This window comes from Orcinus orca, chromosome 8 (genome assembly GCF_937001465.1).
Source record: "Orcinus orca chromosome 8, mOrcOrc1.1, whole genome shotgun sequence".
Taxonomy (NCBI): Eukaryota; Metazoa; Chordata; class Mammalia; order Artiodactyla; family Delphinidae; genus Orcinus; species Orcinus orca.
In genome coordinates this window covers 79541732-79567257 of record NC_064566.1, presented here as the reverse complement: position 1 = coordinate 79567257, position 25526 = coordinate 79541732, and the positions used below count along the sequence as shown (strand labels likewise).

The following is a 25526-nucleotide window of genomic DNA, read 5'->3' as shown; positions in this document are numbered from 1 at the left end:
GTTTATTTTTCAGTATCCAAAATTAAATTTTTAATTTTGGATACTTAAAATTTTTAAGCATCCAAAATTTTTCTTAATAATTTTTCTTAATATTCTACTATGTGAAAATCATATTTGCCTGGATCTAACATATATCAAGCCTGTATTTTTTTTTTAAATGCAACCCTTCATTAAAAAGTAAAATACTGAGAAAAAAATATTATTGAGTCCTACACAGGAGACTCTAAAAGATACCAAATTCTAGAGAATTCAGATAAGACACTGATACTATCTAATGCCCAAAGGATATGTCACTTTCTTTGCAAGACGAGACACTATTAACTCAATTTTTAGACTGAGAAACATGGCAGCATTTTAGAACAAGAGCCTCTCCATGCTAAGCCATGAAAACTACACGCCACAATGACATAAAACCTCACTCAAAATCAAGCCAACTTTGAACTATTAACAGGCTTCTCTCAGCATTTCATCCTGTCTTAGGTTCTTTTGAACTTATTTCCTGATTCTAAAACTCAAGCAGCACCTAGAAAATTCCTTCTATCAATCTTAGTATCCTTTTCACCTTCAAGACTCCCCTTGGCTTACGTCATTATGACCCTGGAACCAATATCAAATCTAGAAAGATACAACATAATGTATTATATGAAATATTTTTGAAGGCTTGCCTTACACTCTAATAGAATAGAAATTCATTTTGTAGCTTGAAAGCAGTTTTATTAGGAAAGAGTTCCATATTACAGTCATCCTCTGTCAAAGGCCTTTTCAACATGCTGATTTTCATTTTATATGCATCACTCCCACAGCATTTCATAATGCAAATTGGTCATTAAGCAGTAATAGTTGCAAATGCAACATAGCTCCTTTGACTGGTGCTATGCTTTGTTTATCATAATAATGGGTGAAGCTGATAAGAGGGTACATAAGAAGTTCTGTGCTAATGACGTTATGAGTAGTGACAGGAATGAGTCACTTTCTCAAGCGAAAGTTCATTATAATCAAATATGGATTTTCACTATGATCTTTAAATATCACACATATATGGCTATTTTTATTAATAAAAGTCCTTCAGGAAATACAGTTTTGAATTGCAAATGTTAAACATTACGGTCTGAACAACCGTTTCCAAGAAAACAATTATCGTCATCATATTTTGTTTGGAACATAATTATTGAAATCTAGCAAAGAAGACAGAGCAGCCTTTTACGGTAAAAACATTAAAATTATCCAAAGTTTTAGCGTTTTTGTTTTAATTAATTTTACTGAAGTATAGTTGATTTAAAATGCTGTGTTAATTTCTACTCTACAGCAAAGTGATTCAGTAATACATATATAAATTATCCAAAGTTTTCATTTGTTTAGATATATGAAATCATGCTATCAGTAAGAAAAAAATTGAAAGTGCTCATAACTTTTATATATTTACATAAACTCTGTAACTATATTACCTGCCATATTGTCTAGTACATCTGAGCCCCAGTCTCCTTGAAACACTGATGTTAAAATATTGTCAAATAAATGAAGTTCCTTTGCACCAACAATTTTGTCACGAAATAAGCGCCGCGCTTCATATGCTACAATTTCTAAAACGTAAGCTAGAGGATGGTTTGAGGATCCTAAAAAAGGCAAAATTTTCTTTAATTATAATAAAATTCAAATGATTTAAAAATGGTCTGTTTCAACATAATATTAGAAAGAAACAGAGAATGAGAATCTACATACCATTATTTTGGCGTCAGATAAATAGAATAAAGGGAAAAAGAGTTAAAATTCATTTTGTTAATGAGTTGGTAAACTCTTTTGATTCTTTAAAGGATTAAACTCTATTATTTCTAGTTGTTCAATAAAAATATCAATCACCAAGAGCATATTAAACATGCTTTGGCTACAAAGGATAACAATTACATTTTTTTCCAAATCAAGTTTTAATAGTGACAATCATACTTTAGGAGAGGAAGCATAATAAAATATCATAATTTTAATATCATGTTTAAATTTAATATTAACATTTTAATTTTTAAAATACTATAATTACAATACTCATTTATCTATTACAAATATAATATACATATACAGCATAAACACACACACACACACACACACACAATATGATATTCTAAAGAGAGATAAGTGATTTGAAATCATAAAAGCAAAACTTACCTCCTTCTAAATCATATCTGAATAAGCCAAGAACCCACTGGGTAAGGATGCAAGGAGTAAAGAAATAGTGGCTATAATCATCAACTGTAAATTTGGCCCGCACCTGAAAAAAATATAGTAAATGATCTGTCTACTCTCTTAAATATATAATCATGCTATAAATTTTTCAGTCACCTTAAATTCATAGGAATGTCAATTTCTACCAGTGGCTGGAACTGTATTTCAATATTACTTATTTCCTCAGTTATCTTGTATTCTATATTTTATGCATTTAAAAACAGTATCTAAGAGAGGTTGTTCATAAACTTCAACAAACTGCCAAAGGTTGTCCATGGAAAAAAATAAAATGAAAGGTTAAAAAGCCCTGCTAAAGAAAGGAATTCAAGGAAAGCTAACCTAAATTTTATAAAATGGTAGTTATAATTCCAAGGTGCTCATGGGTGTAAGACAGACCCATTTTATAATGGTGGGACCCACAGAGCTATCTTGTGTTCAAGAAATCATTAAACTTTTAACAAATCAAAGTGCCACAATTCAACATATAACCAACGAGAGAAGAGCCTCTCCCTTCCTCTCAACGGATGGAGCTACTGCTCTTATTCTGGCCTTGACTCCTAACATTTGAATTAATTTAGAAAAACATAGCTTTATTTTTCCCCACTTCTACTCCAATACTATAAAAAGCATCCTCCACAAACACTTCCATAACTTTCACATGCTATTCCCTTTACCCAAGAAGACCCTCTTTCACCTCCAGCCACTTTGTGAATTTCTCTTTATTTTTCAAACCTTAGACCACATTTCATCTCCTCTTAAAATTTACAATAGCCAGGACATGGAAGCAACCTAAGTGTCCATCGACAGATGAATGGATAAAGAAGATGTGGCACAAATATACAATGGAATATTACTCAGCCATAAAAAGAAACAAAATTGAGTTATTTGTAGTGAGGTGGATGGACCTAGAGTCTGTCATACAGAGTGAAGCAAGTCAGAAAGAGAAAAACAAATACCGTATGCAAACACATATATATGGAATTAAAAAAAAAAAAAAGGTTCTTAAGAACCTAGGGGCAGGACAGGAATAAAGATGCAGACGTAGAGAATGGACTTGAGAACATGGGGAGGGGGAAGGGTAAGCTGGGACGAAGTGAGAGAGTGGCATGGACATATATACACTGCCAAATGTAAAATAGCTAGTGGGAAGCAGCCGCATAGCACAGGGAGATCAGCTCAGTGCTCTGTGACCACCTAAAGGGGTGGGATAGGGAGGGTGGGAGGGAGATGCAAGAGAGAGGAGATATGGGGATATATGTATATGTATAGCTGATTCACTTTGTTATAAAGCAGAAACTAACACACCATTGTAAAGCAATTATATACTCCAATAAAGATGTTAAAAAAAAAATCTACTACACACAACAAAGCTATTCACTCTCTCTTCCATGCTATCTCTATAACTGGTGCATATTGTTATTGATAGACTTACTACCCTGTGTTAATAGTTTATTTATATGATCAGGTTCCTCATTAGACTGTGCATTTCTAGGGAATAGTGACTCAGTCATCTTTGTATCCCTAGGACTAGCACTGGAAAGAGAAGGTACTCAATAAATATCTTCTGCATCCTTAATGCCTATTTTCAAGTATCACCCCACTTTATCAGAATATTTTAGACATTTCCTCACAGATAAAAGGAAAGAAATAAACATCAAGAACTACTCTCGGGTTTGAAGCCTGAAAGACAGAAACTGATAGAAGTCAGGAGAAAGATCTAGTTTTGGAAAGATGAACCCCACTGTAAATAAACTAAATTTGAAATCAAAGCAGAATGACCATCTACCCACTGATTTATTCATTCAATACTTTTTGGGTGTCTATTAGAAACTATGCCAGAAGATACAATAATGAATAACACACACACAAACATCTATCCTCACAGAGTCACTCTCCAGTAGAAAAGTATAATAAACGACAGGAAAAGAAAGCCTGAGCATCAACACAAATCAAGATTAAAGGTAGCCCTTTGGGAGTAATACCAATAGACATGAAAACTACAATGTAAGTGAATATATACCTGTTCATACACTTGTACCATAGATCCTGCTAAGAGATAAATTTTTGATGAAGAACCCCAAATAGTATGATTCTTCAGATTTTTATGTAGAACTGGTTTCAGATATGCTCCATAAATTGTCTGTAATTGCTCTCTTTCTGGGTAACTAAAAAAAAGCATATAAGAAGTTGAAATAAATCAACATTCTAAACTACTATTTCTTTTAAGATTTTTTTAGATGTGGACCATATTTGAAGTCTTTATTGAACTTGTTACAATATTGCTTCTGTTTTATGTTTTGGTTTTTTGGCCACGAGGCATGTGGGATCTTAGCTCCCTGACCAGGGATCGAACCTGCACCCCCTGCATTGGAAGGCGAAGTCTTAACCACTGGACCACCAGGGAAGTCCCCTAAATTATTATTTTAATGTTAAGTTATAGCAATGGTTTTCAAACTGTGTGGTTTTCAAATTGTAAGGCCTAAATACCTCCAAGGTTTACTCAACGGCTAAGGCCAGGCTCACAGACCCTATTGTTAATTCAACTAAATCAGATCCCTAATTATCTGTTTTCAAATACTAAGGATTCTAATAGAGGATTCCAATGAAATTACTTAAAAACATAATTGTTTAAAAGACCACTGATCTTTAGAAAGGGCCAAAGGAAAATTCTGCTTAAGAAAAAGTATTTTGAATCAAGTATAGTCTGTACAAAGAACAGTAATCCACCTTAGAACTACAGAAGTAGAAAACAACAAATAAAATCAACCTGTTTCTCCCTAAGCAAAATCTATTTCAGTACAGCTTAATTGGTTGCTGTAACATTTCTAAAAGAAGAATGTTAATAGACGGGGGCAGTTTAGCATGAAAACACAAAAACAAGATTTTGTAAGGCAAAATAGAGGACCTAGCGTCATAAAATTCGAGTCCATGTAACAATTATGGACCATGGAGATGGATGGGTATGTTATGATTAATATTATAAGCCACTAAATGACCTAACTCTACTTTGTTAAAATTTAAATTCTCTTTTTAGTTATCTACATAAAATTTGATTGTATTTTTGCTTTAAATAACCCATAAAACATTTAAATCTAAAACCCACCGTTCAGATTCCTGAGATTGACATTTAGAGACAATACAAAGCAGTTGTTTTGTTTCTAATATATAACAAGCATTGATTAAAGCCTTCATCACCCTAAATTACTGCCTACAGTTTAGGAAGGATAGGAAAAAACTAACATCAGAGCTTAAGTTTGACTATTTTTATATTCTACATTTTGAAGTAATACCATTAATATATACCTTTCATAAAATGCAATGTATGTCTCCCTAAGTCAAAAAAATCTTTTAATACAATGATACGTACTCTACAGCACAAAGACGAACAATAGAAGTAAATCTGGTAGTAAGCTTATGTCTTCCCAGTCTTCCTCCAGCTGACACAGAAGCCACAATTTGAATATTTTCTAAACCAACCCATTCCAAATTTTCATCATAAAATCCTTGATATGTCAATACCTATTTGAAAATAAATATATTTAAGTGTTTTATGCTTAAGATTTTCTAATCATGATATATTTTGCATAAAATTCAATTGTTTCCAAATGCAATCATCATCAGAGGATTATGGTTACTGGGAAATGGGGGGAAGACAAACTGGGAGATTGGGATCAACATATACACACTACTATGTATAAAATAGATAACTAATAAGGACCTACTGTATAGCACAGGGAACTCTACTCAATACTCTATAATGACCTATATTGGGATCAACATATACACACTACTATGTATAAAATAGATAACTAATAAGGACCTACTGTATAGCACAGGGAACTCTACTCAATACTCTATAATGACCTATATGGGAAAAGAATCTAAAAAAGAGTAGATATATGTATAGGTATATCTGATTCACTTTGCTGTACAGCAGAAACTAACACAACATTGTAAATCAACTATACTCCAATAAAAATTTTGTTTTTAATTTTAAAGACTCTGTTCAATTAATGTTAGCTGAATTATCCTCATTTTTAAAATGCTTTTCAAATAAATGTTAAAATCCAGGTGATAGTATAAATCCACCAGCAATTATCAAAAAAAAAAAAGTGAAAGAGGGCTTCCCGGGTGGCGCAGCGGTTGAGAGTCCGCCTGCCGATGCAGGGGACACGGGTTCGTGCCCTGTTCCGGGAAGATCCCACATGCCGCGGAGCAGCTGGGCCCGTGAGCCATGGCCGCTGGGCCTGCGCCCCCTGTCCGAAGCCTGTGCTCCGCAACGGGAGAGACCACAGCAGTGAGAGGCCCACGTATGGCAAAAAAAAAAAAAGTGAAAGAAATCAGGAGAAATATAAGGGTAATATTTTTTCTGTAAATATTTTATTATATTCTTCAGTTATATAGAAAAGCAAAATGTGAACCAAAATGAGTATATTAAGCTCTAATTTAGAATTTAGAGTTTCTAATGTGATGTAAATCACATAAAGAAAAAAAATCTTCCACAGTGACTGAAGCATTACTGAGGAAGTCTAACTGCTCTCAGAAGAATGCATACCTAAAAGAATGAAGCAAAAACTTCCCCAGCTCCAATCCCCAGCTTCTGCTTTTCTCCATTTTTTAGGAATAAAGGGTAGGTAACTGGTGTAGGGTAAAGGTTGTTTTTACTCTTTCTGTCATATATCATCTTGATGTAATACTAATCTTTAGATGGAGGAAGATCAAAGAAAGTAGCCCTGGAACAAGTGTGAGACGCTTCAAGAGTTTAATTTCCATGACACATGCTAGATAAAACTAGCCCTAAAAAGGAAAGCAGATTTTCTATCTACAAGAAAAGTTAATGAAATTCAATTGTTTCCAATTATATCAAAACACTTCAAGTGATAAGACCCACCTGCTGCAGGAAAGCTACCAAAGTACTGGTCCCCCATTTATCAAGCTTGGGTAGGTTGATATCTTTTAAGTACAGAACAAGTCTCTCACAGTCTTTTGGTCTATACACTCGACCAGTATTAGTACTGATTACCATGCAAGTCTGGCTCAGTTTCTGCAGGAGATGCCGAGAAGTAGTTTGCGCACTACAGTGAACTGTAGCAATTTGAGTGGACCGGAGTTGGGAAAAGGCATACCTGAGCAGCATCCTGAGAAAGATATAAAACATTTGACTTCACAAATGCAACCAATAAAATACTTTCTATATTCAATACAAAACTTCTATTTTTAAATATTTTAGTTTCTAAATTACGTATGATGTTTAAGGGAAAAGTGGTAAAAATAGATATGGTTTCCATAACTATCCATAGCTATGAAGGTAAGCTTTCTAATTTTTAGACTGGAAAAAGAATTAATTCATATTTTAAGGCATTCTTGGGACTCTTTCAGCAAAAAAAAAAAAAAATCACAGTTCAAGAAATAATTCAGTTTGAAAAAGTACACATAAAAAGTATTGTTTCCCCACAGTTGAAGGAAAGATTTTAAAATATTAAGTTCTCCAAGTTAAAAAAAAATTACTATGACTTTACAGAATTGTTTAATTATTACTAGAAATGTGAAAATAATAATCCATATTTCCTTTATTTCCAAAAAACTACACTCAGGAGGCACTAAAAATAGGTTGAATTCCACTGAATTAAAAGCTATTTTTAAATAGCTAACTTCAAGATTCATTTTTTATAACTACAGCATATAGTAGTTTGCGAGTACATCAGGTATTCATTTTTTATGATTGTACGCACAGATTCTTTTTAAGAGTATCTTCTTCTAATTCCATTGGAAAACACATAACTCGGCAGAAAAAAAGGACATATTTTTCTCTATAGTCATATTATCTTTACAAGTAGTGACAATAAAGAGTCCTTCATGAAAATGTAAATGCTACTTTAACCAAAAAAAAGGTAACAAAAGCTGTTAAATCATTTTAAAACAGGAGAGAAGCATAAATCCACAATATGCACCTCGATTAACATTTTTCTCCTCTTACCCTTTGCCACATCCTTCTGGTCCGACAAGAATAAATGGCTGTTTAGTATCAGAACTTAACCAAGGTTTGAAATAATCTAGACCTCGTTGCATGTCAGGAGTCTGAATGACTGGAAGAGTTTGGCTATTACTGAAATCATCAGCAGACAAGTTTTCTGGCTTCTTCAGCACATAAGATGCTAATCGTCCTCTACTCAAGTCATAGTAGGTGTCCATTGGTTTGTGAGGGTCCGGAGGAGATACTCGTGCCCAATTAAAAACCTTAAGAGGAAAAAGTTGTGATAGGTTTTCATATACAGTGCTCCAAACAGAGTATGTGAAATTTTAATTCTTTAAAGTAAATCCTCCAAAGAGAATCATCTTACTTTAAAAATAAAAAAGTTCACATGCACTAAACTCACCTAATATCCTTAATAATTATAGTAACATTTTATCTGAAATATTACTCTCTGAATGATCATTTAAGCAAATAAAAGTCATCTGGTTCACACATATGTTGTATAAATATATTCAACTTTTAATTGAATTCTTATGAACACTAAATTACAAATTGTACAATGTAGGACTCCTAGACCTTTAATTTCCAGTACATTTTGGTACTGAACATTCCACTGTCACCACCACTGCTCTCAACTTGTTCTTCTTTCTTACACAAAAAACTGTTATCTGCACAGATACACAGCAGAGAGTTAGCCCCTAATGCCACTCTTCAACAGCTTTATTCTAAACTTTGGCAATAAAATGTCTGCTTAAAAGCAGCATATAATATGACATTGAGTGGTAGCAATGAGAAGCATCTGGTAACAGAGACAACAGAACAGCCATGGAAAGAAAAACAGAACAGAGAAAGCAATAAATGGTGATATCAATGAAACAAAGTGATAAAAATGCAGAACATAATGTTGGAGCCAACCCAAAGGAATATGTGTTCAAGTATTTCAACAGAGGCCAATAGGAAGAAATTCCTTAATATGTAAAATTTAGTTTTATAAACGTGGCTGAAATATACCTTTGCATTTAATAAAGAAAAGATTTATAATGATTACTCCATCCAAGCATTCCTAACTGCTAAAACTTCTGGTTAAAAAAAATGATTAAAAATATGTTATTTTAAGATTAAAAGTGAATAAAATAATTATATTTATTTACATAGCTAAGTATCAAAAATATCTAACAAAAAAGGTATAGTCAGAACTTTAGCCTATTAAATATTTTATAAAATTTTAATATCATAAAATATCACAAACTAGTTCAATCAAAGGAGAAAATAAGTATACATGTACCTATGTATTTATACAGACGGTCCTCAACTTACAATGGCTCGACTTAAAGATTTTTCAAGTTTACAATAGGGCGAAAGTGATATGAATTCAGTAAACACCATACTTTGAATTTTGATCTTTTCCCAGGCTAGCGATAATGTGGTAAGATACCTTCCTGTGATGGTGGGCAGTGGCAGTGAGTGGCAGCAAACTGCAGCTCGGGCAGTCAGCCACAAAATCACCAGGGTAAACAACTGATATGCTTACAACCATACTATTTTTCACTTTCTGTATAACAGTCAAGAAATTACATTCTATTTGACACTTTATTATAAAATAGGCTTTGTGTTAGAGGATTTTGCCCAAGTGTAGTCTCATGTACGTGTTCTGAGCACTTTAAGACAGGCTAGACTAAGTTATGATATTTGATAGGTTAGGTGTAGTAAATGCATTTTCGACTTAGGATATTTTCAACTTATGATGGGTTTATCTGGATGTAACTCCATCATAATTCGAGGAAGATCTGTATATAAATGCATTATTATTGTATTAAATGCATAATTTCAAAATTTTAAAGTTCTATACCAAGGATCAATGAAAATTGACAAAAAATGTTGACTAAACATAGGCTTTAAATGTGTATTACCTCTTTGGTGAATTCCAGACGTGACTTCATGTTCAGATTTCCACCCAGCCCCCTTATGAGATTAATAATAAATTGGTCATGATCTCTGCATCCATGGAGATGTGATAAACCATTCATCACAGTCCCAACCAAACTTGTTTCTACCACATAGTCATTCTGTTGATTGAAATCCATGTTACAGACAAAAGGTAAATATTAACCAGTAAATTAGAACCATACACAGATTGATGTTTACTTATCTTTTCAAGGATCATCTTTAAATTAATCCCCCTACTCAAGTTATAGAATGTTTAGATTTCAATTTATATACATAAACTTTGAAAATAAAAAGTAATCATAAAAACACAATTGTGTATTTCTAGCTGAAAGTGATGGATTCGTCAAATAGATACACTGTTTGTTTACTCTTTTCCACTGTTTATGTAGAATATTTTAAAAAATAAGGTAAATCAATGAGCATTGGTCTAAAAGTAATAGTCCCTCATTTCCTCTTGCTGATAGAAAAGAAGCTAGAGGCAAGGGCTAGATTAATGGCTCTGGACAAGAAAGAAAAGTAAAAGCAGGCTTAAAAACAATTTGGAACTTTTTCTCTACACAGAATTTTAAAATGAAACTTTTGGACTCTGGTGGTGTAGATGATTTTGATCTGTGGGCCTTTGGGGCCCTGTGTAACTGCCAGGGAGTTAGAAGAGGAAAGCGTTCTCATTCTTTCTCTAAGTATTTGCTGAGAACCAATTATGCATTAAGATCTGTATGTGGTGCTAGGTATTTTTTTTAAAAGGTGAATTAAACAGAGCAATTGTCTTAATGGAAGTCAAGTCTAGTAGAGGAGATGGTTAATACATTGTGGCAGAAGCTATAGAGCAGAGGAAGAGTGTATTCTGAGAAAGGATAACTCAGATTGCGGGCTCAAGGTCTCTTTGAAAAAGGTGACATTTAAGCTAACATTAAAAGAATGAGATCTATCTGACATGCAGAGAACACAGCATATGCAATGGTAAGCCACTGGCGTAGTTAAGGACTTAAAAGACGCTTATGCCTGAGTAAGCAAAGGAAGAGCGGTTCAAGTCAGAAAGGTAGGCAAGGGCCAGGGTATGTGCAATTGTACAAGCCGTGGTAAGGAGTGCAAATTTTATTTTCAGTGCCTTTAAACGTTAAGAGAATAAAACGACCCAATTTAAATTTTTTTAAAAAAGCACTCTGCCTGCATAATAAATATTTTTCAAAGAATGGAGAAATAGGTGGAAAAATGGGAAAAAGGGAGGAGATGAGTAGAAATCCAATGGCTTAGGCCATACTAAGAGTTCTAGGCTTTAAAGGCAAGATAAAGGAAACGTACATATTTTCTTCTAGATTGCCTGATTTGCTAAATACAAGAAAGTAAAGCTCTAGTTATAAATAAAATCAGCACTTGACTAGAGCATTCATTATAGTATATCTCTCAGAATCTGAACATGGTGAACAAAGCACAGAATAAAGAAAGAAGGAACACTCAACACATAAAAAAAAATTCAAAAAATAACAGGGAACTGACCTCAGAACAGAATTAGTTTATTTTCTAACTGAATCTTTGGTATCCACTCTATGGTTTAATAGTCTTATCCTGTTATCATTTCTATAGTCACAAACCCCTTTTTTAAAATACATTCTATCTAGTATTATATTTCTCATTCTAACACTAACAGCATGCAAGTAAATGACCTCAAGGTATTTGCATTGGAGAGTCCTGTTAGGCTTTGTATGTTTTATATTAATGAAATAACAACACACCTACTGAACAGGTGCTACAAACATAGGCATCAGGTGTTTAATTAAGCTCATATACTCTGATTCACTACTCTGTTATTAACAAACTTTGGTTCTGGGGATACAACAAGGACTATAACAGGCTTAGTCCTTGCCCTCAAGGTGCTTATAGTTGAATGAAAGCAATTATAATATAGTTGAAGGACACAGTACATTGCTGCAGAAGCACAAAGAGGTAGACAGCTCAGTCATACTGAGGGCTGGTGGGAGTGGTTCTTCCCTGAAGTCTCCAGGAAAACCTATCTCATTTGCATCATTTCCTCCCAAATCCCTACTCCTCCATCATTCATCCTTACAAAAAAAGTTTAGAAAACTAACGTGAGATTGCCATTTCTCTACATGATTTGTTCAACCCCAAGTACTGACCTCTAAATCAAGTTCAGATTAATAATCGGATACTTAAAAAAAAATCCTCATTGCTATTTATTTCCTCTATTTTTATATGTTCATGTTTTTTATAAAAGCAATGACATAAAAGAAAAACCAAGAAAATTTGAAAAAATCATGTAGATACATGAAAATTGTCTTCTTTGCACGCTAAACTTCTATTCATGCTTCAAATTCAAAATTAAATGTGATCTCCTTTTTTAAAATTCTCCTAGAAGGCAGCAATACTCTCTTCATCCTGTTATATTGTGATTATCTTTTTACATGTCATTTTCCTCCATGAGACAAACCCTTCACAGGGATAGTGATTGTCCTGTTAATGTTCACCTCACAAAGTCTTGTCTAGGGCGTCTATTAGATATTCAATAAATTTTTGTTGAATAAACAAATGTTTTAATAATGTTATAAATAACTCACCATTCTTTCTCTACTTTAGTATTAACTTGTCATTATTTTTAGCATGACATATATGCAGATATTTATTGACACAGTAAAATGTGACAGCAAGATGGGTTTGCTAGTAAAACTTAGAAAGGCATTCCAATGTTCAAGATTTTTAGGCAAGCAGTGCAAGCTATCGTGGATGGAAGAATTAAAGTGTTTTAAGACTAACACAATAAAAAGTTATACCATGAAATACAGTGGGACAGCAATGAAGACATCTACCCCTCACTCCACCCTCATATTCTGTCAGAGCTCTTATACTAAAAAGCAGTTAAATGTAAGCAACACTCAATCATTATACTTCTTGCCTAAATAATTATGAAATATTATAATTATCTTACCCGCTTTAGAACCCATTGTAAAGCCTTTTCAAAATAATCCCCAATCCAGTTTTCAAGATTATTTCTATATTTAGGAGGCTGGTTCCTCAACCAAGATTTTATCAGAGAATTAAGATCTGTCTCTTCATCACTGAAACACATTAACAAACATGTAAGAAACTAGTTAGAAAGAAATTGTGAATTTACTTTCAAAATAAATTTCTGCTCCAGTAAACATTCTACACATGTACTCTGTCTGATAGTATGTGAGAATTCACTTTATTTACTTCCGTATATGTATATGTGTATATATTACTTCTACATATATATACATATTGTGTGTATACATTACTTCTACATATATACACATATACAGGTATATATATATTATATATATGTCATTTTCTATAAAATAAAGCAAATAAATTTCATCTATATCATTATAAGTATAGATTAAAGCAGAATTACACAACTACAAGTTAGCCAAAAAGTGGTCTAAACCCTTCCTATCCAAAGTGTGGTCTACAGAATCCCAAGTCCCACCCCAGACTTAATGAAGCAAAATCTTCACTTTAACAATATCCCTGGGTGATTCAAATGCACATTAAACTTCAAGCTGCACTGCATCTTAATGCAGATCTTTAAAAGTACTTTTTCTTTTTCTGTCCCCAAAAAAGCCAAACACCTAAATTCCCATGCCACTACTGAAACCAGAAGATCATCCTAAAGTAAAATATAATTTTTTTAGCAAATCATTTAATTATATGAGTAACAACCAATGATTGAAATTAAACATAATATAGACATCTTATTCAAAATTATATGTTGCATATTTATAAAAATTATAGTAAAAACAACTCATAATTAATAATTTTAGAAGTTACAAGGGCTCACAATTTTATCATTTTCCCATCTTCTACCAGTGTTTCATAGCAACACGAGTAAATACTGAGTCCCTGAATTTCTCCTCCCATATTTCTATCCAGTTTAATAAGCAAAAGAAAAAATGAAAAGATCAAAGGTAAATATTTAAATTACATTTGATAAGCTCAAAACAGACAAAGCAAAGATGCTAAACTCCTTCAGAATAAAGACTTTGTTGTCACAGTATCTCCTCAGTGCCCATGGCAACTACACGTCTTGGTTTGTCTAAGACAATCTTGATTTATATCAGTTATCCCAGCATAATTAATAGCATTCGCTTTCATTATTAAAAGGTCTTCATTTGGCCTATTGCATAGCAAGTGCAAATATCTGCTGAAGAAATGAATAAAACCTAAAACTAAGGTACAATCTAATCAAAAGGCAACTAAAAATAATTAATATGTTTTTGTATTTTACATGAAATCATATATATTCATTATGCCTCTCACAAACAATATCTGGTTCACCAACAATGTTCAAATCCTCTACAGCAACATGCAGCTATACAGGCATATTGCTCTACAATATGGCATTCTACTTACCCCTTATTTCATTTATATTCTAGCTTATAATTGCTGTTATATTTATATTATCTCCTTTGTGAACGTATGCTCCATAAAGACAAGCTCTTCATAAATATAAGCCCTTCATAACTGTTAGCTTTACTCCTTTCTTGCTGTCTCTCCTAAAATGCCTAACTTAACATCATATAGGTAATGGGCATTCAATAAATATTTTAAAATTTAGTGATAAACATCCCTTTTATCCTATTTTTCTCACAAGATTATAAGAATACATTGAATAAATAAGATAAATTGTGTGAGATACTGCTATAAAAGCTATAAACCCAATGCTGTATTATTTTTTAAATAATACCTCAAAATATTAATTGGGAGTTTATGGCTAGTTTAATATAAATGTTTCCTATAATACTATCAAAGAAGTAAGCAATTAAATAATTTTGGAAACAATCTGAATGAACTTGATAACCCTACCATGTGTCATATAACATCGAAAATGGTTTCAAATGATTCTAAAAGAGTAGAGAACTTTATATAGACAGATAAATATGAAATTCTAAAACATAAATTCAAAAGGTAAAAGAAAACTTTCTAATTACTCATTTTGGGAAGAAACTGGCTCAAATATCCATGTTTTAGTATGTGACTACTGTATATGAAATCTAAAATCAGTTTGTTATTTATTTTTGCTCTTCAAGCTTCTTCCAAATACACTGAAGAAAGAAAATATTAAGTAAAGAAGTTTCCAATTTGTAAAACTTCTCTGAACTCAATCATAATATTTAAATAAAAGTTATAGAAAAAAGAAGAAAACAAATACTTGCTGTTTCATTTAAGTAAACAAAAAATAATTATTTAGTAATTGTGATACAACTACACTGCTGAAATAATTCAACTGCAATAAACAGGAACTCTCTGAATGAATTAAAACCTAACAAACAAAAAGAAGTTAATAAGAATGAGGAAAACAAATATTCACACATTACCCATACATTACTTATTTCACTTAGCTGTAAAACCAAAATAATAATTGAAGAATATTCTAATACAGTGTATGCAAATGCTCTCACCTAAGAAAGATCATTCCCATTCTAGATATTGTGGCTGGTGAGGCACAACTTAAATCATGAGTTTCAAATACAAAGTTAACATTTGGGCCAAACTGAATCCTTTCTCCACTGGGCATAGTGAGTAATCGATTATCATCCAGAACAGAATTCAGAGATTCTATCCATTCAGGGTCAATATCACCATCACAGATTATCCATGAGCTGACATCTATTTTCAAACAAAAAAAGTAGAGATAAAAATAAATGCAATGATAATAATTAAAAATAAAGAATAAAATAATTATCACTTATTCTTTAGAAGTAATTTCCATATTATTTTATACTTCTGAAGCCAAATATAAAGAACAAAAAGTTGAACAAGTTGAAATTTTTCATGTGAATTAACACAATACAAATGTGTGGAGAACCCATGGGCAATCCTGGCTCAGCTGGTCAGAGACCCAGTTATATACCCTGTAATAAGGCTCTATTGATCTATGAACATACAGAACTGGATTCTCAGTAAAAGAAAACATGGTTTGCAAGACCTAGGTATTTCTATTTCCACAAGCTTGTGAGATATTCCTTAGACTTTTGTCTTCTACCATGTCATTAGAATGTATGAATGCTTGCTGTGTAATAGCACTTTTAGAAAATATGAGAAACCTACTCCTTAGTGTCCTACATGAGAACTAAAAAATACACCACCACCAAATTTCTTTGATATATAAAAAGGTGACTTCAGAGGGGAGAAGCAGTGAACAAGTTGTGTACACAAGTCTTTCCAAAACAAACTGTTTTTCATATATATTTCCTAAGACGAAAGTGGTTTCAAGTTGTTCTTGGACCTTTGAAACAATTCAAAGAAGAAAATATCCCCCATAAAAGTGTGAGAAACAGGTATATCTGGTTTTTATTTAGTGTGATAATATCAACTACATTGAAAATGAAGACACTATACACTGAAAATTCCTTCCAATGTCTTAAGACATTCTAAACCTTTCATTCACTGGCTTAGGAAAACAACTATTAATTAAATTATGATCTAACAAAAAGTAGGGAGTCTGACCAAGAATTCTGTTAAACACCAAGCCAAAATATTTAGACCAGAAAGTCTACTATTTTATGACTCAAATTTTCAAAATTATTGAAAGCACTGTATTCAAACTGATAAGTTCAGACACACATACCAATTTTAATCCTAAATAAAAACTTATCTTGCTTATTTATGAGGTATTATAATATCAGTTCAGCAATCAAAGATATTATTTTATTCAGTAGATTAATCTAGCTGTAAACTACATTTCACCCAGATTACTCTGAGTTTCTATTATAATAAAAGTTGCTATGGAATAACAGGTAAAAATGATAGCATGTCTTCACCCCTCCAAAGTAAAATATCAAAGCAGATCACTATACGGCAGTTTATGGTCATGTATAAGACTTGAAAAGGATAGCATTATAGACAACCTCTATCATCCTCTAAAAATTATTAAATAAATCAATAAATCACACAATAGAGACCAACCTTGAGGTTCTCGAACTACTTGGCGAGCACTATTTGTCAAAACACCATCAGACCATTCCCTTGTATCCATGTCAATATGGCCTAATAATTGATGTCTAGGCATAGCTTTGGGATTCATGGTATATTGTTTTACCACTTTGCCAATTTTACAAAGTGCTGCCCTTAACATTCTCCAAAGAGTTGATTTTCCAGCACCACTTGGACCAACAATAACAACTCCCATCCTCTGGCGTAATTGTTCATACAATTCTAAAGCCTTCTTGATCTAGTAGAAAAGAAACATGTTCATATATGATTTATAGTGTACAATCAAACACAGTTCTACTCTCATTCGACAACAGTTGTTCTATTTCAAACATAAATTAAGCCTTTTATTTCTTCAGTGGAAGATAAAGCCTTAAATAAAAGAATTACTAAACAAATCTGAATATATTTACAACATGATCTTTAAATTCATATTTCTTTAAAAAAAAGAAGTATGCTTTCCAAGTTGACAATACAATATGTTCACTATTGTCTTCACTCACTCATTCATTCAAATAAAATATACTAAATATTTTATTCACTTTGCTAATTCATTCATTCATTTATACCCCTGAGGAAAAAGTATTCATTTTGAACATGTATTTGTGCTACATAAAAAGACCTACGAAAGTGAAGTTCTCCTAAGAAATTGTCAAAGTTAAACTAAATCATACATAATCAACTATCAAAGACACATATGATGGATCTATTACATGCCAGGCTCTGTAACAGGCACTAGGAATAAAATGGTAAAACAGACATGGATCCCACCTTTCATGGAGACTACTATCTGGTGGGGGAGAATCAAATATTAATATTAATCAAATATTAATCAAGTGTGCAACTTAACATTAAATATGCATATACAACAAAGGTAAGGAAAGCACATAGCAAGGGGACCTAATTTGGACTTGAAAATTAGGGAAGGCTTTCATGAGTGAGTAAGATTTAAGTTGAAAGATGAAAGATAAGTTGAAAGATAAAAGATAAAGATAGTTAATAAAGAATTAACTAGGAGAAAGGATCAATATATTATGAAGTATTCTTGACAGTTACCTGATTGGATATGATTTCATAGTTGGCCTCCTCAAAGACTTGCTTTAATGCAGCATTCAGTTCATCATATTCTACTTCTTTAAAGTCAATTCCAGGAAACACATCTTTAATCAGTGCATCAAACCGAGTGCAATCAGCAAATGTAAACTTTGACATTGTATTAAGCCTCAGTGCTTGTACCACAATATGACTTTCATTAACTAGAGAAAAAGTTTCATTTTAAAATTATTAGTTATGAATCTAATGACTATAAAAAGTCTTTACGTGCCTTGATATGCATTATTAGTAATTAAATGATGCACTAGAATTTAGTAACATTTAAAGACATATGCTATCATGCGAATTGGCAAGCTTACTTAACTATCTTTTAACTGCTGAAAAACAAGTATTACTGAGTTTTGGACTATTTTTCATAGAATTTGAATCCCAGGGTACCCAGACTTTAATTAATAATAAAAATCATTAACACATTTCTTTGCATAGTACTTTACCATTCTGATGTAATCCTTATAACAACTGTATAGAGTAAGGAAGTATTTCTATTATTATTCCAATTTTACACGAGACCATTAAGTCTCTAAGGGTTTAAATGACTTATCTGAGAGAGCTCAGCATTAAGTATTATAGGTGGCATTTAATTCCAGATTTAGGTATCTTTCCAAATATACCAGCATATTTGCCTCGCAGAGATTTTTGTCCTAAAACTAAAAACTAACAAACTGAGCAAAACTCTTTGATCAGTGTTGCTCAAAACTGGTTCATAAATCTATTCTTAAACCAAATGTAAATACTAATATCGTCAGATTCTTATTTTTTCAAGGATATTAGCTATTAATTGATCAGACACCTATATAAAGGCAAGAAACTATTTTTAGTATGGTATTTCTCTATAATTGTTTAATATTTCTATCTTTAAATATATATAAAGAGGCTTGGCTGCACTAGAGTTTATTTAAAGCACTGAACTCATAAGTAAGCCATCTTTATTTACTACAGGTATGGTTTATATATTTCATGAAAATCACCAGAGTTAGACAACTGAAAAATGGTAATCTAAGTACTTCAACAAATACCTTATCTGCCCTGGTATATGCCAACCTAATAAAAAAGCTGTAGTTTCCTTTTTTAAGATGTATACTTTGACCATTTAAAGTCCAAATAGGTAATTTCATGTAGTCTTCTTTCTTATGTTATCTTATTTTCATGGTGATTTAACTTAAATCTGGATAGCAACCTAGAGGCTGAATATTCAGCCTTTCATGAAGGCAAACATCAATTGGTGGGGGTAATAACTTACTTTATATAAATGGGGAAAAAAGTGGTAAAGCATAAAAAAATATGCATGAGTCCATACTGATCTGAATAAATGATTTAATAAATACATCATGGAAAAGAAGAGACAAATCTTCTTTACAGAAGAGTTTCAAATTATATAAGCAGGTACTCCCCCCCCTAAGAGATGGAGCTTAATCCTTGCCTCCCCACTTTCCAGGTGAGCTAGATTTAGTAACTGGCTTCCAAAGAAGAGAGTCAGGAAAGGGGAAAATAACAACTTTACAGTAGAGAAACCTGGAAAACATTAACATAAGTAATGAAGGTGAACATCACCAGTGATGTCAAAAGGTTATTATGTACCCACTAAAATGAATTAAAAAGGGCACTCCACCTCTGCAGTATTTTTTTCCAAATGTTCACAACTCAATTAAATCATGAGTTAAATATCAGAAAAAAAACCCAGACTGAGGAAGAGTCTACGTGATATCTGACTAGGACCCTGTCAGGGTCATGAATACAAAAACAGACTGAGAAACTGTCACAGAGCAGAGGAGACTTAAGGAGACAGGACAACTTAATACAACATGGCACCCTAGATTCAATCTTGGAACAGAAAGAGGACATTAATGATAAAGCAGGTGAAATCCAAATGAAGTGTGGAACTTAGTTAATAGTAATGTACCAGCCTCAGTTTCCCAGTTTTGACAAATGTACCACAGCAAATAAGAGGGAAATGATGGAAATGCTAACTTCGCAACTTTACTGTAATAAATCTAAAATTATCCTTTGCTCCAAGGTACTTTTGGGACTTCCCTGATGGTCCAGTGGATAAGACTCCACACTCCCCAACACAGGAGGCCTGAGATAATTCCCTGGTCGGGGAACTAGATCCCACATGGATGCCGCAACTAAGAGTTCACATGCCACAACTAAGAAGCCCGCATGCCACAACGAAGAAGCCAACGTGCCGCAACTAAAGAGGCCACATGCCGCAACGAAAAGATCCCGCGTGCCATAACGAAGATCCTGCGTGCTGCAACTAAGACCCAGATCAGCTTCAATAAATTAATTAATCTAAAAAAAGGTATTTTTATAATCTTAAAATATTTCTTTAAAAGGGTAATTTTGGAGCCTGAACCAAGATGGGGGAGTAGAAGGACGTGCTCTCACTCCCTCTAGCGAGAACATGAGACTTACAACTAACTGCTGAACAGTCATCAACAGGAACACACTGGAACTCACCAAAAAAGATACCCCATATGCAAAGACAAAGGAGAAGCCACAATGAGACAGTACGAGGGGCACAATCACAATAAAACAAAATCCCATAACTGCTGGGTGGGTGACTCACAGACCGGAGAACACTTATACCACAGAAGTCCACCCACTGGAGTGAAGGTTCTGAGCCCCACGTCAGGCTTCCAAACCAGGGGGTCTGCCAATGGGAGGAGGAATTCCTAGAGAATCAGACATTGAAGGCTAGCGAGATTTGATTGCATGACTCTGACAGGACTGGGGGAAACAGAGACTCCACTCTTGGAGGGCACACACAAAGTAGTGTGCACATCGGGACCAACGGGAAGGAGCAGTGACTACAGGAGAGACTAAACCAGACCTACCTGCTAGTGTTGGAGGGTATCCTGCAGAGGCGGTGGGTGGCTGTGGCTCACCGTGAGGACAAGGACACTGGCAGCAGAAGTTCTGGGAAGTACTCCTTGGTGTGAGTCCTCCCAGAGGCCGCCATTAGCCCCACCAAAGAGCCTGCAGGTTCCAGTGTTGGCTCGCCTCAGGCCAAACAACCAATAGGGTGGGAACCCAGCCCCACCTATCAGCAGACAAGTGGATTAAAGTTTTACTGAGCTCTGCCCACCAGAGCAACAGCCAGCTCTACCCACCACCACTCCCTCCCATCAGGAAACTTGCACAAGACTCTTAGATAGCCTCAACCAGCAGAGGGCAGACAGCAGAAGCAAGAATTACAATCCTGCAGCCTGTGGAACAAAAACCGCATTCACAAAAAGATAGACAAGATGAAAAGGCAGAGGGCTATGTACCAGATGAAGGAACAAGATAAAACCCCAGAAAAACAACTAAATGAAGTAGAGATAGGAAACCTTCCAGAAAAAGAATTCAGAATAATGATAGTGAAGATGATCCAGGACCTCAGAAAAAGAATGGAGGCAAAGATTGAGAAGATGCAAGAAATGTTTAACAAAGACCTAAAAGAATTAAAGAACAAACAAACAGATTGAAAAATACAATAACTGAAATGAAAAATACACTAGAAGGAATCAATAGCAGAATAACTGAGGCAGAAGAACGGATAAGTGAACTGGAAGACAGAATGGTGGAATTCACTGCCACAGAACAGAATAAAGAAAAAAGAATGAAAAGAAATGAAGACAGCCTAAGAGACCTCTGGCACAAGATTAAACACAACAACATTCACACTATAGGGGTCCCAGAAGGACAAGAGAGAGAGAAAGGAGCCGAGAAAATATTTGAAGAGATTATAGTCAAAAACTTCCCTAACACGGGAAAGGAAATAGCCACCCAAGTCCAGGAAGCACAAAGAGTCCCATACAGGATAAACCCAAGGAGAAACACACCAAGACACATAATAATCAAATTGGCAAAAATTAAAGACAAAGAAAAATTATTGAAAGCAGCAAGGGAAAAATGACAAATAACATACAAGGGAACTCCCATAAGGTTAACAGCTGATTTCTCAGCAGAAACTCTATAAGCTAGAAGGGACTGGCAGGACATATTTAAAGTGATGAAGGGGAAGAACCTACAACCAAGACTACTCTACCAGCAAGAATCTCAGTCAGATTTGATAGAAAAATGAAAAGCTTTACAGACAAGCAAAAGCTAAGAGAATTCAGCACCACCAGACCAACTCTACAATGAATGCTAAAGGAACTTCTCTAAGTGGGAAACACAAGAGAAGAAAAGGACCTACAAAAACAAACCCAAAATAATATTAAGAAAATAGTCATAGGAACATACATATCGATAATTACCTTAAACGTGAATGGATTAAATGCTCCAACCAAAAGACACAGGCTTGCTGAATGGATACAAAAACAAGACCCATATATATGCTGTCTACAAGAGACACACTTCAGACCTAGGGACACATACAGACTGAAAGTGGGGGATGGAAAAAGATACTCCATGCAAATGGTAATCAAAAGAAAGCTGGAGTAGCAATATTCATATCAGATAAATAGACTATAAAATAAAGAATGTTACAAGAGACAAGGAAGGATACTACATAATGATCAAGGGATCAATCCAAGAAGAAGCTATACTAATTATAAATATATATGCACCCAACATAGGAGCACCTCAATACATAAGGCAACTGCTAACAGCTATAAAAGAGGAAATCAAGAGTAACACAGTAAGAGTGGGGGACATTAACCCCTCACTTACACCAATGGACAGATCATCCAAAATGAAAATAAATAAGGAAACAGAAGCTTTAAATGACACAATAGACCAGAGAGATTTAATTGATATTTATAGGACATTCCATCCTAAAACAGCAGATTACACTTTCTTCTCAAGTGCACATGGAACATTTTCCAGGATACATCACATCTTGGGTCACAAATCAAGCCTCAGTAAATTTAAGAAAATTGAAATCATATCAAGCATCTTTTCTGACCACAACGCTATAAGATCAGAAATGAATTACAGGGAAAAAAACATAAAAAACACGAACACATGGAGGGTAAACAATATATTACTAAATAACCAAGAGATCACTGAAGAAATCAAAGAGGAAATCAAAAAATACTTAGAGACAAATGACAATGAAAACACAACGATCTAAAACCTATGGGATGCAGCAAAAGCAGTTTAAGAGGGATGTTTATAGCTATACCAGCCTACATCAAGAAACAACAAACATCTCAAATAAACAATCTAACCTTACACCTAAAGGAACTAGAGAAAGAAGAACAAACAAAATGCAAAGTTAGCAGAAGGAAAGAAAGCATAAAGATCAGAGCAGAAATAAATGAAATAGAAAGAAAGACAACAATGACAACAATAGCAAAGATCAATACAACTAAAAGCTGGTTCTTTGAGAAGATAAAGAAAATTGATAAACCATTAGCCAGACTCATCAAGAAAAAGAGGGAGAGGACTCATATCAACAAAATTAAAAATGAAAAAGGAGAAGTTACAACAGACACCGCAGAAATACAAAGCAACCTAAGAGACTACTACAAGCAACTCTATGCCAATAAAATGGACAACCTGGAAGAAATGGACAAATTCTTAGAAAGGTATAATCTTCCAAGACTGAACCAGGAATAAATAGAAACTATGAACAGACCAATCACAAGTAATGAAATCCTCCAAAAAACAAAAGTCCAGGAACAGATGGCTTCACAGGTGAATTCTACCAAACATTTAGAGAAGAGCTAACACCCATCCTTCTCAAACTCTTCCAAAAAACTGCAGAGGAAGGAACACTCCAAAACTCATTCTTTAGGGCCACCATCACCGTGATACCAAAACCAGACAAAGATACTAGAAAAAAAGAAAATTACAGACCAATATCACTGATGAATATAGATGCAAAAGCCTCAACAGGGCTTCCCTGGTGGCACAGTGGTTGAGAGTCCACCTGCCAATGCAGGGGACACGGGTTCGTGCCCTGGTCCAGGAAGATCCCACATGCCACGAAATGGCTGGGTCTGTGAGCCATGGCTGCTGAGTCTCCGCGTCCGGATCCTGTGCTCCACAACGGGAGAGGCCACAGCAGTGAGAGGCCCGCATACCGCAAAAAAAACAAAAAAGGCTCAACAAAATACTAGCAAACAGAATCCAACAACACATTAAAAGGATCATACACCATGATCAAGTGGGATTTATCCCAGGGATGCAAGGAGTCTTCATTATAAGCAAATCAATCAATGTGATACACCATATTAACAAATTGAAGAAGAAAAACCATATGTTCATCTCAATAGATACAGAAAAAGCTTTTGACAAAATTCAACGCTCACTTATGATAAAAACTCTCCAGAAAGTGCACATAGAGGGAAACTTCCTCATCATAATAAAGGCCATATACAACAAACCCACAGCAAACATCATTCTCAATGGTGAAAAACTGAAAGCATTTCCTCTAAGATCAGCAACAAGACAAGGATGTTCACTCTCACCACTATTATTCAACATAGTATTGGAAGTCCTGTCCACGGCAATCAGAGAAGAAAAAGAAATAAAAGGAATACAAATTGGAAAAGAAGAAGTAAAACTGTCACTGCTTGCAGATGACGTGATACTATACATAGAGAATCCTATAGATGCCACCAGAAAACTACTAGAGCTAATCAATGAATTTGGTAAAGTTGCAGGATACAAAATTAATGCACAGAAATTTCTTGCATTCCTTTATAGTAATGATGAAAAATCTGAAAGAGAAATTAAGGAAACACTACCGTTTATCATTGCAGCAAAAAGAATAAAATACCTAGGAATAAACCTACCTAGGGAGACGAAAGACCTGTATACAGGACACTAAAAGACACTGATGAAAGAAATCAAAGATGATACAAACAGATGGAGAGATATACCATGTTCTTGGACTGGAAAAATCAATATTGTGAAAATGACTATCCTACCCAAAGCAATCTACAGACTCAATGCAATCCCTATCAAATTACCAATGGAATTTTTTACAGAACTAGAAAAAAATATCTTAAAATTTGTATGGAGACACAAAAGACCCCAAAGAGCCAAAGCAGTCTTGAGGGAAAAAAGCGGAGCTGGAGGAATCAGACTCCGTGACTTCAGACTATACTACGAAGCTATAGTAATCAAGACAATATGGTACTAGCACAAAAACAGAAACACAAATCAATGGAACAAGATAGAAAGCGCAGAGATAAACCCATGCACCTATGGTCAGTTAATCTATGACAAAGGAGGCAAGGATATTCAATGGAGAAAAGACAGTTTCTTCAATAAGTGGTGATGGGAAAACTGGACAGCTACATGCAAAAGAAGGAAATTAGAACACTCCCTAACACCATACACAAAAACAAACTCAAAATGTATTAGAGACCTA

The 25526-nt window shown here is 34.0% G+C and overlaps 1 protein-coding gene across 2 annotated transcripts in view; it reads right to left on the bottom strand.

The window, feature by feature from the left end:
• Positions 1-25526, bottom strand: part of DYNC2H1 (dynein cytoplasmic 2 heavy chain 1) — a 372035-nt gene that overhangs the window by 271586 nt on the left and 74923 nt on the right. Inside the window, exons 37-47 of one of the 2 annotated variants that reach the window (XM_004282190.3) lie at positions 18158-18357; positions 17078-17342; positions 15571-15778; positions 13077-13206; positions 10099-10254; positions 8192-8451; positions 7106-7352; positions 5582-5733; positions 4235-4379; positions 2158-2260; positions 1446-1613 (exon numbers count right to left, since the gene is read on the bottom strand). In XM_004282190.3, the coding sequence (XP_004282238.2) occupies positions 1446-1613; positions 2158-2260; positions 4235-4379; positions 5582-5733; positions 7106-7352; positions 8192-8451; positions 10099-10254; positions 13077-13206; positions 15571-15778; positions 17078-17342; positions 18158-18357 (2034 nt within the window). The remainder of the gene's footprint in view (positions 1-1445; positions 1614-2157; positions 2261-4234; positions 4380-5581; positions 5734-7105; positions 7353-8191; positions 8452-10098; positions 10255-13076; positions 13207-15570; positions 15779-17077; positions 17343-18157; positions 18358-25526) is intronic. The other variant, XM_049714064.1, reaches the window with a different exon arrangement.